This window comes from Mustela erminea, chromosome 10, assembly GCF_009829155.1.
Source record: "Mustela erminea isolate mMusErm1 chromosome 10, mMusErm1.Pri, whole genome shotgun sequence".
Classification (NCBI taxonomy): Eukaryota; Metazoa; Chordata; class Mammalia; order Carnivora; family Mustelidae; genus Mustela; species Mustela erminea.
The window spans coordinates 52,410,296-52,427,497 of record NC_045623.1 but is presented as its reverse complement, the minus strand read 5'-3'; the positions used below and the strand labels follow the sequence as shown (position 1 = coordinate 52,427,497).

Below are 17,202 nucleotides of genomic sequence, written 5' to 3'. Positions count from 1 at the left end.
ACACACACACACACACACACACACACATATGTGATTCAAGAGAGAGGAGAATCTATGCAGTGCCCTGAGAATCTCTTGTATTTCAATGAATTTACTGGTAGGACTTTAACAGAAAGAGATGAATACCTGTTTACCTATTTCCCTCTCGCCTTTTAAATCCCTTTGAAAAACTGAAATTCTAAGAATTACTTTTTGGATGTGTACTAAGGATCTATGTTAACACAAGAAGTCAGATTGCTTCTGAGTCAAAGTCTAAACACTGGATGTGAAGCTACACACTCTCTGTGGTACCCTGGGCACTGGTCAGGTTTCAGAGAAAAGCCTATGTGTGCTTCTGTATATCATGTATGTAACATACATGTGCTTTCTTGTGTTTTGTGCTCTACTCAATCCCTGAAACACTTTCTCCATTCTATTACGATATTTTTATTCCTTTGATGTTCAAAAAAGTCTTTAAAATTGATTGCTAGATATTTCCCTCACTGCTACTCTTTGTTCCACTTTGCACCTATGGAATATTTTATGTGTAAATCACTGTCAAATATGTGCAAGTGTGCATGCCTGCATGTGTGAGTGTGTGTGTATGTATGTGTGTGATAGAACTGCTGGCAAATTTATGTCTCTGTAAGTTCTCATATGCTAATCTATATACCTGACTGTTAATGTAATACAGAGTCTGCTAAAGGAGAAAAACAATCAACGGCTTTGGAGTAAGGAGATATGAGATCCAATTTCAGGTCTACTAATTATTCCATGTGTGTCTATACATATATCACAGACTCACTAAACTTTAGTCCACTGTTAAAATATGGAAGACGATATATGATACTTATGCCTTATGAAAAATAAGGTAATAGATTATAAATTGGTTTGAAATTTTCAAAAATATGTACAAAGCAAAAATATGTACAAAGAAGTCATTATAATTATGTTTAGCTCCTATATTCATTACTTGTTAATATTTTTAAAGTACTCTAAGCCAGATACTAGACAAGTGACTGGAAATATACATTGTTGTACAGGCTAGACATGGTCGCCGTCTTCACAGAGCTTTCAATCTAGTGATCAAGACTGATATTGAGTATATTATTGAAATGTAATCAAAGAGAATTGCAGCATATAGTTGGAACATATTCAGCCTGCTTTATTAAATAGGGAGAGGCTATTTTCCTGTAATGTAATTTTTTTTTAAGGCAAGGGAAATTGTCCTATATAGAGGCAGTCTTGTTTCCAAGGGCCTGTGTAAAAAAGAAAATTTGGTCTTAGAAATGCAAAGGAAATTATGAATGCGAAGAACACAGAAAGCAATCAGAAGTGGTACCTACCTGGCCTGGTTGCAAAGGGGGCTAAGTGTGAGTGTGGAAGGTAGGAGTCAGACCACAAGAATATATTATACTTGGCACGCCACAGTAAAAACTTTGGACTTTGCCTAAAGGGCAGAAACGAGTCATTGAAGTATTTGCAGCAAGAGGGTGACATAATATTTGTGTTACATAAGGTCACTTTGGCTGTCCTGTGGTAGAATAATAGACAAGTATGAATGCAAGAGATAATATTTTGAGCTAGGTTGCTGGGCACTTGAAATGAAGAAAAATAGGCTTGATTGAGGAAATATTCAGGCTATTTAATCGTTGTTACTTGGTGATTGTTAGGGATGTGGAGTGTGGGAACTAGAGGAGTCAAGAACAATACGAAGGTTTCTATCTTGAGAAGCTGGGTGAATGGGATTGCTGTTCACTGAGATTGAGAACACAGGAAGAGGAGGAGGTTTGGACAAAGCAGTAATTGCTAACCCTTAGTGAATGCTTAAAATCTGAAGACACAATTCTAAGTGCTTTGTATGTACTTTGTTATTTGGCAGATGACTAAACATAAGGATAAAACACACAGCCAGAGTCCAAGCTCTTGACCATGATGATGTGCTCTGTACCTTTGAAGAGCATCGCATCAATTTTGTCATGTTAGGTTTAGATGCCCTTAAAACGTTAAGTGGAAATGATGAGGGAAATAAATCTGAGAAGAGTTAAAAGAAATTTTACAACCACCTATTATCAAAGTTAAATGAAGTCGAGTGAATGAAGATTGTAAAGGGAGAGAGTGTAGAGTTAGAAAGCCAACAAGCCTGGGGCAGGGCAGGGGGGGTGGGATGTAGGAGCGTACCTAATATTATAAATCTCAGTGTTCAGTTAGAGAAGATGGAACCTTCTCAAAAGACTGAAATGGAAGAGCCAAAGTGGAAGAAGAAATGTCAGAAGAGTATGATGTCAGGAGAGCCAGAGAAAGAGCAGTTCCAAAAGAAAGATGTAGTTCTCTGCCCAGTGTTCCTAATAGATTGGGTAGGAAGAAAGGAAAAGTATATAAAGTATTAAGAGAGAACTTTATTTTAAACATGGAAGTTATTCTCTTGCCTTCCTTATAAATTTATTCTTACAACCCAGATTATTATATGAAACTAAAAAGAACTTAAAGTACATATACTCAGGGCACCTGGGTAGCTCATTCGATAAAGCATCCAGCTCTTGATTTTGGCTCAAGTCATGATCTCCAAGTCATGAGATCCAGCCCTGTGTCTGGCTCCACACTTAATAGAATCTGCTTCTCTTCCTCTCCCTCTGTCTCTCCTGCCATACTGTCTCCCTCTCTCTCTCAAATAATTAAGTCTTTAAAAATAAATAAAATAAAATAAAATAAAATAAAATAAAATAAAATAAAATAAAATAAAATATGCATAATCATATGGACAGAGAAAACAGAAGAGAAAGCATCAGGAAATAAATTTCAACAAATTTTGAGATGAAATAGAAGGAAGATACAGTTAATATCATTATTTACATACAAAATACACTATTACCTACAATATAAAGTACACATGAAGGGGTATGAAAACTGGGTCAATGCACAGACCTCCTTACAGTCTGGGAGACAACAGGTACCAGGCAAGAAACAGAAGATACTTAGTACTAAAAACAGGAAAACTGACCAAAATACTCACTATATATGGCTACATAGCTATGCCCCAGGCAGAAGTCCAGAATATTCTTTGGCTTGCTGCCAGACCATCCTGTTGTGAAACCTATCATGCATATAAAACTTCCAATTAGCATTTGAGAGCTTCACTCTTCAATTCCTAAGGACAGTCGGGGATCACCAGATATTTGCAGAAAACCGCTATTATGAAAGATAAAGATCAAAAGAAACACAGAAAAGAGAACTCAGAAATGATGCAAGGAGCAGGGAGACAAAGACAAAAAGCTTATAGTTAATATCTTCTGAGAGAAATGAAAATGACATGGCACCCTCAAATACAAACAAGATACTATGTAAAAGTAATATTCAGGAAGCAACAAGTAGCTTTTGCAGTAAAAATATGCCTCTGATAAAAGATGATACAGAAGATGGATTTAGAAGATCAAGCTGAGAAAAATCTCCCAGCAAATAGAATAACAAGAAAAAGACACAGAAATTACAAAAGAAAAAAATAATTGAACTACAGGATAAAAGTAGGTTATAGCTCCTACATCCAACTAATCGAGATTGCAGAGAAAGAGAAAATAAAAACAAAGAGGAGAAAATTACCAATTAAATAATGATGGAAAATTTAACAAGATTAAAAGATAAGGGGTTCCAAAGTGGAAGAGTCTTTCAAGTACCCAGTATAATGGATTTTAAAAAAAAACATCAGAGCACATTACCTGAAATTTCAAAAGACTGAAGACAAGATAAAAATTCTAAGATGTTTAGGTGGAAGAGAAAATCACAGGATTTTGAATAGTAATGGAACTGGATTTCCTGGCAACAATTTTAAAAGCTAGAAAATAACAAAAAAAAAATGATCTTCAAATCTATGAAAGAAAATTATGTCTGACCTGGAAATATATAGCCAAACTTTCACTTGTTTGTCGGTGAAATGAAATCATGTTCAGAGATTCACATACCAGACATCCTTCCTCAATAAATTACTAGATCTTGTATTTCACCTTGGATGTTTTATTCCAGTAAGTTCAGAAAGAAAAAGACATGAGACTCAGAAAATAGGAGATGTAACACAAGAAAGAAATAGAAAATTCACAGAATAATAGTGAGGAGATATTTTAGGATAACAAATACATATCAGATCTACAAAAACAAACATTACAGACAAGAACAAGAAAATACAAGTGTTCCTGAAGGATTATTCCAGGGGTAAAACAAGAGATTATATTCACTTGACTGTATCAAGAGGAAATAGAGAATTGAATTAATGAAAGGTACATAGAAAAATAAAGCAAAGAAAAAATAAGGAAATTCTTAAACAAAAAAAAATGCACAAGAAATAAAATGTGATCAAATTATCACATATAACTATATACTACTATTTATGACTATATATATGACTATAGTAGTATATATGTAGTAGTAGTAGTCATATATATATGAAACTATAGTAATATAAATGACTATATATGTATGTCATATATATATGACTATATATGACTATATACTACTATAATTTGATCACATTTTATTTCTCGTGCATTTTTTTGTTTCTTTAAGAATTTCCTTATTTTTTCTTATTTTTATGAATAAGGAAATTCTTATTTTATAAATATAATTCTTTTAAATAAGAATTTTCTTATTTATAAAATAAATACTACTAATTTAAAGCAATATTGCTTTCTATGTATTTTTGCTTGATTATTTATCAAGCAAAATTATTTATCATTGATTAGAAGTAGGTTGAAATTTGTTAGCAGGAAGTTAAACCACCACATTACATGCTACAAACCTGTAATTGAAAAATTAAGGAGTAGCATTATAATTAACTTATTTAGAAATTTAGATTAAAGAAAAGCTTTAAAATTGGAAGTTATTAATGTAGGGAGAATAAATCTAGATTAGAAGGAGTTATGATTGAGATAGTTCAGAAATGAGATACCAAAATTATCAATGGGTGCAGAAGAGTGTTAAAGAGATGGTAAATGAATGTCCTGAGAGAGGAAGGTGTTACTATATAAGGAGACCATCAAAGGAAGAGAGGTTTTACAGGAGAGAAGAATAATAGTTTTTAGAGAACCAGGGGGATAACAATTCCACTTTTCAGTCCTGACGTATTTATGGGATAAGAATGTCAGCATGCTCCACTTTTAAAGGCTACAAGTGAATCAAGTTTCAGTTGAGACTATGAGGGAGCATTCAGTGAAGACGACAAACTCGGTGGAATTTTCGATCATGATATAAGACATATTGTGAGTTCAGACGGAGTAGAGAAGAGAGAAATTGGGCCAGGGGAAAACTTCAGTACATTGTGGGGATGAGGGAAGGGACAGAAAAGATGACCAGAAGAACCTAAGTTTTGGGACAATGAAATGGAAAACAGTCTTAAGTGAACAGTGATCCAAAAGTCTCATGGACAGTGGACCCTCTGGCCAAATGGTTTAGGTGCAAGCCTGGATAGTCTTTTTCCTCTTAATTTATATTTAAAGATTTACAGTGGGGGCAACAGACAGGTATAAAGAAATAGTTACATGGTTCGACACAATAGGGTGTGTGATAGGCACTGAGCAACACAGGCCTCAGAAGTCATTTGCGTATTCATTTGTGGTTCAGAGAGGCAGACAGGGCATGACGTATAGCTGTGTGGTTGATGTGACTACCAGTGACTCAAATTAGAAACCTGGGAACTAGAGGGTATTGTGATAAGTCAAATAAGTCCATCAGAGAAACGCAATTATCATATGCTCTCCCTGATATGAGGCATTTGAAAAGCAGAGTGGGGGGTCGGAGGGTAGGGAGGGAAAAAAATGAAACAAGATGGGACCTGGGAAGGGAGACAAACCATAAGAGATTCTTAATCTCAGGAAACAAACTGAGGGTTTCTGGGTGGTCGGGGGAGGGATAGGGTGGCTAGGTTATGGACATTGGAGAGGATATGTGCTATGGTGAGTGCTGTGAATTGTTTAAGACTGATGATTCAGAGACCTGTAACCCTGGGGCAAATAATACATTATATGTTAATAAAAACAAACAAACAGAAGCCCTGGGAAGCTTTCGAGACACCTCTGTCTCCCCTAGTCTCCCCTCCCACCTCTCATTTAATCCATCACCAACCCATTGGATTCTGCTTCTTAAATATCTTTCCAATCCACCACTTCTTTCCATCCTGTTACTCTCATAGTCTAAGCCATCATCACTTAGCTTTACAACTGTAATAACTACCACAAACATTTACTAGGTGCCTAAGTAGGTCAGATATTTACTAGATGCATTTACTTGCTACGTAATATATGCCAGGTCCCAGGTAAAGACTGAGAAGCCACCAATCCATAATCAGGGATTTCAAGTAAGATCAACCAAAATAAGCATTAAAAAACCTTGAGATTCAGGCTCCTAGAAATGTGAAGTGTAGAAGTTCAAGAGATAGAAAGTAATGAAGAAGAAAGGTTATTCTTTTAATGATTTTGGTTGGCTTTCTACAGAATGCCAGATGTAAATAACCATCTGAAAGTGCTGACCCATGAACCTGTCCTCAAAATATCATTTTATTAATTTTGGAAGTTAAAGAAAGGATAAGGAGTTTTGGGCTGAATTTCCAACAACTCTTAAACATTTTCTACTCACTTCCTTCCAAATTTGGCTTAACCTAAGCAATTTAAAAAACAAAATGCTATGTTGTTTTTATAAACTAACACTACTTTCTAGTAATAAGCTTATGTTGGTAAGTCAAATAAATTAACCAAAAAGGCTCATGTTTCAAATTAATGCTCATTTAGTACTACTCTGTAGCCAGCAAACTATACGGTGTCTACGAATTCAAAAATGAACATGACAAGATATTTTCTTCAAAGGACTTACCTAGGAGGAAAATGGAACATGTAATTGGGAAGCAATGTGATTAGTGTTATGGGAATTTAGAGGAAGACTCCAGTCATTCTTCTTGGAAAGACATTCACAGAAGTAGTGGCCTTTCACTTAGAATGACAAGTTTTTTGAATAAATTGTCAATAGCTCATGGTGGTTGGGAGGGAGGGAGGAGAGCCCTAACTATATTCATTTATTCATTCATGGATTCATTTTTTTGTTTGTATGTTTGTTTTTTTTTTAGTTTCAAGTTTTTATTTAAATTCCAGTTAGATAACATACAGTGTAATATTAGTTTCAGGTATAGAAATTAGTAATTCAACACTTGTATATTACACCCACTGCTCATCACAACTGGTGCCCTCCTTAAGACCTATCACCCATTTAACTCATCTTCCCACCCACCTCTCTTCTAACAACCCTTGGTTTGTTGTCTATAGTTAAGAGTTTATTTCTTGGTTTGCTCTCTCCTCCCCACCCCACCATGTTCATTTGTTTTATTTCTTAAATTCCACATATGAGTGAAGTCATATGGTATTTGTCTTTCTCTGACTGACATATTCCACTTAACACAAAGGTCTGTAGCTCTATCCATGTCATTGCAAATGGCAAAGTTTCATTCTTTTTGATGGCTGAGTAATATTCCACTGTGTACATACACACCACGTTTTCTTTATTGATTCATCAGTCATTTGAGCTCATTCCATAATTTGGCTATTGTTGATGCTGCTGCTATAAATATTGGTGTGCACTTATCCCTTCAAATTAATATTGTGTACCCTTTGGTAAATACATAATAGTATAACTGGTGAGTTGTAGGGTATTTCTATTTCTAACTTTTTTGAGGAACCTCCATACTGTTTTTTGGAGTGGCTTCACCAGTTTGCATTCCCAGCAAGAGTGTAAGAGGGTTCCCTTTTCTCCACATCCTCTCCAACATCTGTTGTTTTCTGTGTTGTTAATTTTAGGCATTTTACTGGTGTGAGGTGATATCTCATTGTAGTTTTGATTTTTATTTCCCTGATGATGAGTAATGTTTATCAACTTTTCATGTTTGGAAAAATATCTATTCGTGTCTTCTGCCCATTTTTTGTATTTTGTATTATTTGTGTTTTTAGTGTTGAGTTTTATAAGTTCTTTATAGATTTTGGATACTAGCCCTTTTTCATATATGTCATTTGCAAATATCTTCTCCCATTCTGTAGGCTGCCTTTTAGTTTTGTTGATTGTTTCTTTTGCAGAACCTTTTTATTTTGATGAAGACCCAATAGTTTATTTTCACTTTCATTTCCCTTGCCTCTGGAGATGTGTCTAGTAAGAAGTTTCTACTGCCAACATCAAAGAGGTTACTGCCTGTGTTCACCTCTAGGATTTTAATGGTTTCCTATCTCATGCGTAGGCCTTTCATCCCCTTTGAATATATTTTTATGTATGGTTTCACAAAGTGGTCCAGTTTCATTCTTTTGCATGAAGACATACAGTTTCCCGATACCATTTGTTGAAGGGACTATTTTTCTTCCTTCTTTGTTGAAGATTAATTGACCATATCGTGTGTGTCCATTTCTGGGTTTTCCATTCTGTTCCATTGATCTATGGGTCTGTTTTTGTGTCAGCACCATACTGTTTTGATCCTTACAATTCTGTAATATAACTTAAAGTCTGAAATTGTGATGCCTCCAGCTTTGCTTTTCTTCTTCAAGATTGCTTTGAATTTGGGGGGTCTTTTATGCTTCCATACAAATTTATTTCATCCTACATTTGTTATTAAATATTTGTTGTATGTCAAGCTTTAAGACAAATGCAAAATAAATAAAACATTGTTCCTACTCTCAAAAGACTTAGAGTCTAGAAGAATAACATGAAAATCAATAGATTTAATGAAGTGTTGTAAGTGACATGGTAAAGCCTGTGCAAGATTTCATGGCATTTGGTCAGTTTAACCTAGAGAAAGATATTATTGGAATTTCTACCATGATTATAAGTTGCTTTCTATCATTAAAACCAAAAGATTCATAAATATAGGTTCTCATTCTGAAGCAAAAAACCAATCCATCTCTGATCTGTATCTCCAATAGAATAGAAGTTTCATGAAAATAGGGACTTTGTTTAATCCATCACTCTATCCCAGTAACTAGATCAGTGCCTGGAACATAGGGGTTATTTAATAAATATATGTTCATTAGTGGATTGAATTTGTAGGCCAAAAAGAGGTCATCATAAACCTTAGAAATGAAACTTGAATTTTTTACAGTTTCCAACAAATTCCAGATATTTCTATTCTGCCATGTAATTTGTGTAAAATTAAAAAAAGAAAAAACATACTTCTGTGTATCAAGTAAGCATGGTAATTGCATTGCACTGAGTCAGGATTGTATTCTGGCGAGATTCTGCCATTCCAAAACTGTATGATGATGGGAAATATCTTAACCTCTCTGAATTCCATTTCTTTATTTGTTAAATGGGAATAAAACCTATCTCACATATCTTGCAGGACTGTTCAAGTATTAAATGATGTAATGCATGTACATGTTCTATATAAACTTTAAAACATTATATAATTATAAAACATATACTAAAATTAAATTTCTAAGGTTTTAATATTACAGGAATGCCCTCCAAATTCAGTCAATTAAGCATGGTTTGTTGTTTTGTTTTTTTTTTTCCTGTTTTTTTTTCTCTAGTGCAGTGCCTGGAGATGACCACCAAACGGAAAATCATCGGCCGACTGGTGCCGTGCCGATGTTTCCGAGGTGAAGAAGAAATCATCTCAGTTTTAGACTACTCCCACTGCAGTCTTCAGCAGGTGCCAAAGGAGGTCTTTAACTTTGAGCGGACGTTAGAGGAGCTTTATCTAGATGCCAATCAAATTGAAGAGCTACCCAAGGTAATCTTTGACAACCAAAAATATACACCATAACTGAGTATTTTATGATATCCAAAGACTTGGCATAATGATAATGTTAATTACAGCTTTCTATCTGAGTAATTGGCAGGTAGTTCAAACTGATATAACTTTCCCCAGTATTCTTGTTGGTACCTTTTAATACCACTTCATTTGTAACTTCATGTCATGTGTTAATGACCAATTGAACTCCATGAAAATCACCATTTTATGAATTATATCTTATTTGATTTATTTTTAAAAGATTTTATTTTTCACTTATATGAGAGAGAGAGAGAGAGAGAACAAATGGGGGGTAAAGCAGAGGGAGAGGGAGAAGCAGACTTCCTGCTGAGTGCAGAGCCCAGTATAGGGATCTATCTAAGGACACTGGGATCATGACCTGAGCCTAAGGCAGATGCTTAATTCGCTGGGCCACCGAGGTGCCCTTGAAATACACCTTATTTTAATTGAAAATGGCTTCCATGAAAATACAGATTGAGATCAGTATCAGTGGGTTGAGTTCAATAGCTTATATTTGGAAAATGATGGAAAGATACGACACTGTATTCCAGAAGTGAAATTTTTATCATTAAGGAGACATTGTTTTAAAACCTTGAATTGTATGTTCTAAGTCTGAAAAATACTTTTACACATAACACATATGCACTGTTACATGTTTTTTTACACATAACACATATGCACTGTTACATGTTTAATACTATTATGAAAAACATGTGGTTATTTCTTGAATTTGGAATTTTTTATTATTACAGTCATTTCTGAATATATGGCATCTAAGTATAAACAGAGTAGAGCTAAAAATTTAACTAATATCAAATTTTGCACACATACTGCCATTATGACATTGTGCTAGGCAAAGAAAATCTCTCCTGGCTCCCGTTCTCCACTGAAGAAAAGACTGGATGATAAAAGATTAGCTAACATAAACCAAGGCCACACAGCAGAGAGGTTCAAAATCTAAACCACTACATATTAATGATCATCGAAATAAATGACTCACATTAAATAGTAGGCATAGCATTTACTTGTGAAGGATTTACACCATGGCTCAGGGGGAAAAAAATGTCTTACTCTACATTTCCATTGAATATGTTTAAAAATGCATATTTAAATACCCAGAAAGCAGGAAAAGAAAATTCCATAATAAAAACTCACTTCGTTATCAAATTCTGAGAATAATGTGCTGATCAAACCAAATTATGAATAATTGTTTTCACTTAGGATTATAAATTATGAATTATAATTATATCATATATCAGATAGAATTATATATAATATATAATTATATTAATTATTATTAATATAATACTTCAGAGGCAGGAACTATTTAATTTGTACTCCAAAACAAATATACTTCATTTCTGACAACCAAACTATATAATGTCTTAGATTTGGGGTCAGGAGATCTGGGTCAGGCCTAAAAAAATTTTAACTGTATTGATTGCCATGTAGATACATATCAAGAAGAGACTGGCATGAAATGGCTGTTTCTCCCAAAGATTATGAACTTCTTGAGCACAGAGATGACATCTTACTCATCTTTGCCTCCTTGTACACATTATGACTTTCACATAATGGATATTCAATCTCTTTCTTGTCCTGCCTCGTAGAACAATGAAGAGAACTTCATATACTATAGGACTTGATTAGCAAAATGGTGTAAAGTTTAAGTGACTCATAAATGTGACATTTAGCTCTAATTTAGAAAAATAAATATTTTTTTAGAGCAGCCTCATCTAAGGTTGCCAGATAAATAAAGGACATCAACTGAAATTTGAATTTTAAACTAAAACCCAGAATTTTTGGCATAATTATGCCCAAAATATTGCATTTGATATATTTTAAAAAAACAGTTATTTAACTCGGCATGCTGTATTTTTATATGCTGAATCTTGGGAGCCCTAAACCAATCTAGTTATTTAAAGTCTTTTTCTAGAGCTATGCAACAAATTCTGTAAGACAAATAGTAAAAAATGGTTTATCAATCAAGTATTTATTTAATATCTATATTACTACACAGTGTTTGAGGGTTTAGGCAGGTAAAAGAGAAATCAGCCTCAATCCTTGTTCTCAAGGATCTAACCACCTAATCACAGAGAAAAGTAAAACATTAGAGGCAGAAGCATGATAATGTATAATTAGAGCCAAAGAGCCAAATACTGTTATAGAGAAGAGTTTCATTGTTGCAGGGGTGGGGGAGGGCTTGACCAAAAGGTAAAGATGCAAAAATTAAGATGGTACATATGGAGAGGGTGAGGAGAGACACAGTAGAGCTGTGAAGAGTCTGGAAATGGAGGTACACATGAGGGAGTACCAACAACATGTAAGTAGAGGAAGGAGAGCGTAGAGGACGCAGATTATGAAAGGCATTGAGTGTCACACAGCATTGTTTGACTCAATGAATTAGGCAGATAGTGTTATTGGAGAGTCTTATATGTCATGTATGTCAACAGTAGCCTACGTAAGCTTGGATTAACGGTACATAAAAATAATACAAGTGAACCAAAACCAATTTAATTTCTCAGTGTGTTGAATTGAGGAGAAATTGTTGTATTTTATTATTGTTATGCTTTATATATTTCAAAGATCTTTCACATAATCTCTCAAGGTTTCTTTGAGTTCCCAAGTTCAAGGTGTTGCTTTCATACAACAGCCCTGTGTTACTTTCTTCTAATGTATTTGATATAGAGATATGATCTAAGTTATCTGAAATTGAGACATGATCATAGCAGTACATGGATATATTTATGCATATTAGAAAACCAGTAAGTCAAACAAAAGCTTTCTGTTTTTCTGAGAAGGATAAGGAAGTTTCAACTTGTTCTTAGGTTTCATTGGCCCTAATTGTGTTACATGTTCATTGCTGATCCCCTTTACTATAGAATCCACAATGACAAGAAAAATGAGATTACTTTGATTGAATTAAACACTAGTAGACCACCTCTGTGGATTTGTGATTGCTGGTCACAACATAAAGGGAAGGAGTAGGAAGGACTGTAGGGAGATTACCACAGTGTACACTACAAACAAAATGTTATATAGTCATTGTTTCCTGAGGAAAAGTAGATGAAGTATTGAGTCTCTAGGGAGTTTAATCTTTAAATTTAAATTAAATAAATTTTTTTTGTCTGCATTTTATTTTACTTTTTTCTTTATGTTTCCTTGGCGTTGTTACCATGGTAATTCCAAATTTGTTGAGTAAATGAGATAGCTATTTGTATTTTTGACATTATATTATGGAAGAATTACCTTTGTAATTTTTTAAAAAAATTTTTATTTCTGATATTTTATTCAGAGACTATTCTAGGGTGACCAAGAATTACTACTCTAAGATGTTATATTCAACAGGTATAGAATAGAGTCAAGGTTAATGACATTAGAAAAAGATATGTTGAGACTGTGTCAGAAAAGATGCAAAAATAGAAATGAAAGAACAGGAAGTTTTTTGATTATGAATGGTTCAATCTGTGTTACTTAATTTGATATAGTAAAAGTAATTTAATATAGGAAAAGGTAAAAATACAAAAGGTAAAAATACAAAATGACATGCCTTTTATGCAGTAATAGAAAACCCGCACAGCTTATAATTTAGTACTGTTTTGCTTGTTATTTTGAACCAGGAACTTAAAAGTATAGACAGGATAATAGACCGTAACAGGTGCATATTATATATAAAGTAGTGTGGGAAGACAAAAGTTTTTAAAAAAAAAAAAAAAAAGGCAATAAAGAGAAAAATTGCTGAGAAACTTCTTGAAACTGAAGAGGAACCTTAAAAAAAAAAAAAAAGAATAGAAGTAATTCGTAAAAACTAAAATGTGACCAAAATTGAGAGACATAGAGAGTGAATTTGACCAATGAGGTCAATTTAACCACATGTAAAAGGGGATGGAACAAAATCTGACGTAGCAACCTTGGAAAACTTTCTCCATACTAAACTTTACAATCTACCCTTGAGATATTTTAGAGATTAAGAACCTGACCTTTGGACCCAAACGTGGGATTAGATTTTAGCACTGCTATTTGGTTGGGAAGATATTTTATTTTCTGGGAGTCTCAGTTTCTTCATTAGCAAAAATGGGAAAATAATAGAGGTTGCTAGTGATAGATGATGGGCAGATAAATAGATAGATGCGTACTAGGTGAGATGATGCATATGGAATACCTGGAATAAAGAAATACGCAATAATCGGTAGTCATCATTCCACCATCACTGATGAAGGATAATCCCCATGTTAATTATCCTGAGTAAAACAAAAGTAAGATTTTGGTAACATCCCAAGAGAGTTCTGGGCATTGGATCTCTTAAAAAAAAAAAACTGTGTGGCATGACTTTATCTCTAAAATCTCCAAAGACAACTTCTAGGAAATCAATTCCCGGTCTGTAAAGGGTATAGGTCTTTGACTCTACCAGCTGCACCAACACATTTGTGATGACACCATGGTTTACACAGAAAATTTCCCTGACTCAAAGATATCACAATGTTGTATTATATTTGAATAGATGCAACCTTGGAGATTGTTTAATTTAGCCCTCAATTATTACTAATAAGCAAACCCAGGCCAGAAAAGTTAATTAACTTCTTTTAGGACACATGGGATGTTAGATTCCTATCCAAAATTACTACCAAAGACTGTGCATTCATTAGGATAGAATAGTCTATGCTACAGTAACAATTCAAAAGCTCAGGGTGTAACTGAACAAAAAAATTTCCCAATTTTATCCCTGTACACACAGTTGCCATGACTACTGGGGAAAGCACAAGTAACTTCTAGGCAAGTTCCTATGGTGGGTTTGTACTATCATTTTGCTTTTTATAGTTTAATCATTTGTTTCTCAGCAATTTTCTTTTTCCTTACTTTCTCAGGGACATTATCTTGTCTCCTGGTTTTAATTCTCACCTCTAAGTAGATAACCTTTAAATCCATCTCCAACTCTGACCTCTCTCCTGAGTTCCATCACGTTTTGCTTATTCATCTGTTGAATACCTCCATGTGGACAGACACTTTTATCTGATATATAAATGTCTAAAACCAAGCTAATAATTAGAATGTGTTCAGAGAAGTGTAACTAAGATGGTGATAGAAAGCATGTCTTTGAAAAATGGTCAAAAAAATTTGGAAACTTGTCTTAGAAAAACAGAACCTTAAGGCAAAGTATATGAATTCTTTTAACACATTTGAAGGATCAGGGTAGTAATGCCAGAAGCATAGTTCCTTGTGCAGAGAGGGCATGCCTTAATAATCTAAGGAGCTTAGTACAAACCCACCATAGGAACTTGGCAAGGAGTTACCTGTGTCACTGGGGTAAAATTGGGAAATTTTATAATGCTCATTTAGGTAAAAATTCCATGAGTAAGAGAAATATGGAATCTCAATTAATTTTTTATTATGTTTTTTATTAATTATTTTTATTGACATACAATGTATTATTTGCCCCAGGGATACAGGTCTGTGACTCATCAGGCTCACACACTTCATAGCACTCACCATATGACATACCCTTCCCAATGTCCATAACTCAGCCACCTCTCCATAACCTCCCTTCCCCCAGCAACCCTCAGTTTGTTTTGTGAGATTAAGAGTCTCTTATAGTTTATCTCCCTCCTGATCCCATCTTGTTTCATTTTTCTCCTTCCCTACCCCCCAAACCCCGCACTCTGCCTCTCAAATTCCTCATATCAGGAATTTCAATTAATTTTGATCTGGATGTCTATAGCTTACAAAAACCTATTGTCTCATAATGAATAGAAGGTTATAGCCTCAACTGTGTGGTACTATCAAAGCTAATTATAGAAATTTCCAATCTTCCAAGTCATTTAAAATTTAAGGTCATTTTACTTGTAAAATATGAGTTTTATATATGAGAAAGGAGAGGTTCTAGCTTCCTATCAGAATGCCTCAGAGGGACTCAATACAGGTGAGATACAGGAAGTCATACAACTATTTTTAAATAATTAGGAAGAATACCAAAGAAGCAAGTATTCATTTGAATATTTAACTATACATTCTTAAAACCTGCTTATTTTCGGGAGCATATTGATAATGTCTTCATTTGGCCTCTGTTGCCTCAGGCTGACACAGATCAGTAGATCCCACACTTCTGGATTTCAAAAACCAGCAAAGTGTGGGAACTGACATTCCCTTTCTTTTGCTAAATAAGCATTTTATTTATTTATATATTTTTAACAGCTTTTATTTATTTATTTGACAGAAAAAGAGTGAGCACAAGTAGGCAGAGTGGCAGACAGAGGGAGAGGGAGAAGCAGACTCTCTGCTGAGTAGGGAGCCCCATGTGGGACTCAGTCCCCGGACCCTGGGATCATGACCTGAGCCAAAGGCAGACACTTAACCGACTGAGCCACCCAGGTGCCTCTAAGTAAGAATTTTAAAAAGGCTCATGCAAAACTTATTATTTTACTGTAAAAGAATACTTTCATAGCCAAATGTGGAGCACATTCATAAACACAGAATAAATGGTATTCCTTCACAAGGAAGTCAGTAAACTTATACTCTTTTTAAAAAATAAAGCAGTTTTATTGAGATAAAATTTACATACCTATCAAATTCACCCTTATAAAGTATGTACAGTTTAGTGGTTTTATTATATTTGCAGAACTATAATGCCATCACCACTGTCTAATCATAGAAAATTTTAATTACCCTCCCTGCCCCAAAACATACTATATGTATTAGCAGTCACTCTTACATTCTTTGCTTCCCCTAGTCCCTGAAAATCTCTTTCTTTATGGATTTGCTTATTTTAGACATTTCATATAAGTGGGATCATACAACATAGGGCCTTTTGTGACTGGCTTTTTTTTTTTTTTTAAGATTTCATTTATTTATTTGACAGAGAGCGAGATCACAAGTAGGCAGAGAGGCAGGCAGAGAGAGAGGGGGAAGCAGGCTCCCCGCTGAGTAGAGAGCCCGATGCGGGGCTTGATCCCAGGACCCCGAGATCATGACCTGAGCCGAAGGCAGAGGCTCAACCCACTGAGCCACCGAGGTGCCCCTGTGACTGGCTTTTTTCACTTAGCATAAGGTTTTCTAGTTTTACCAACCTTGTAGCATGCATCAGCTCTTCATCCCTTTTTACTGCCAAATAGTATAACTTTGTATGGATATATCATATGCCACATTTAAAAAATAAGATATAACACCTTTTGAAATGCAGCCAAATTGCTAAAAATATTATTTTTCTGTAATGCATGTGTGTGTAATTATTTTCTCAATACAAAAGCATCGATTTGGAGCTCTATAATCCATAGTACACATGACATTGAGCTCCAGTATCCAATTTCTTTCAGTATTTTGTTTTTAATTAAGCAGTTGTTTAAATTCAAGTTCATAGAGGTATATAGAAAAAGATGAAAGTAAACTCTTACCAATATACATGCAGTGTAGGATATAGTCAGTAAACTAACAGTAAGGGATGCCAGAAAAAAATGCCCCCCATATCT

The 17,202-nt window shown here is 34.5% G+C and overlaps 1 protein-coding gene across 11 annotated transcripts in view; it reads left to right on the top strand.

Annotated features, from left to right (window-relative positions):
• LRRC7 (leucine rich repeat containing 7) overlaps positions 1-17,202 on the top strand; it is a 559,049-nt gene that overhangs the window by 214,318 nt on the left and 327,529 nt on the right. For all 11 annotated transcript variants that reach the window (XR_004276033.1, XM_032301472.1, XM_032301475.1 and 8 more), the window contains exon 3: positions 9,519-9,721. Coding sequence is in view for 10 of the 11 variants with exons in the window: in XM_032301472.1 (XP_032157363.1) it covers positions 9,519-9,721 (203 nt within the window). In the remaining variant the exon portion in view is untranslated. The remainder of the gene's footprint in view (positions 1-9,518; positions 9,722-17,202) is intronic.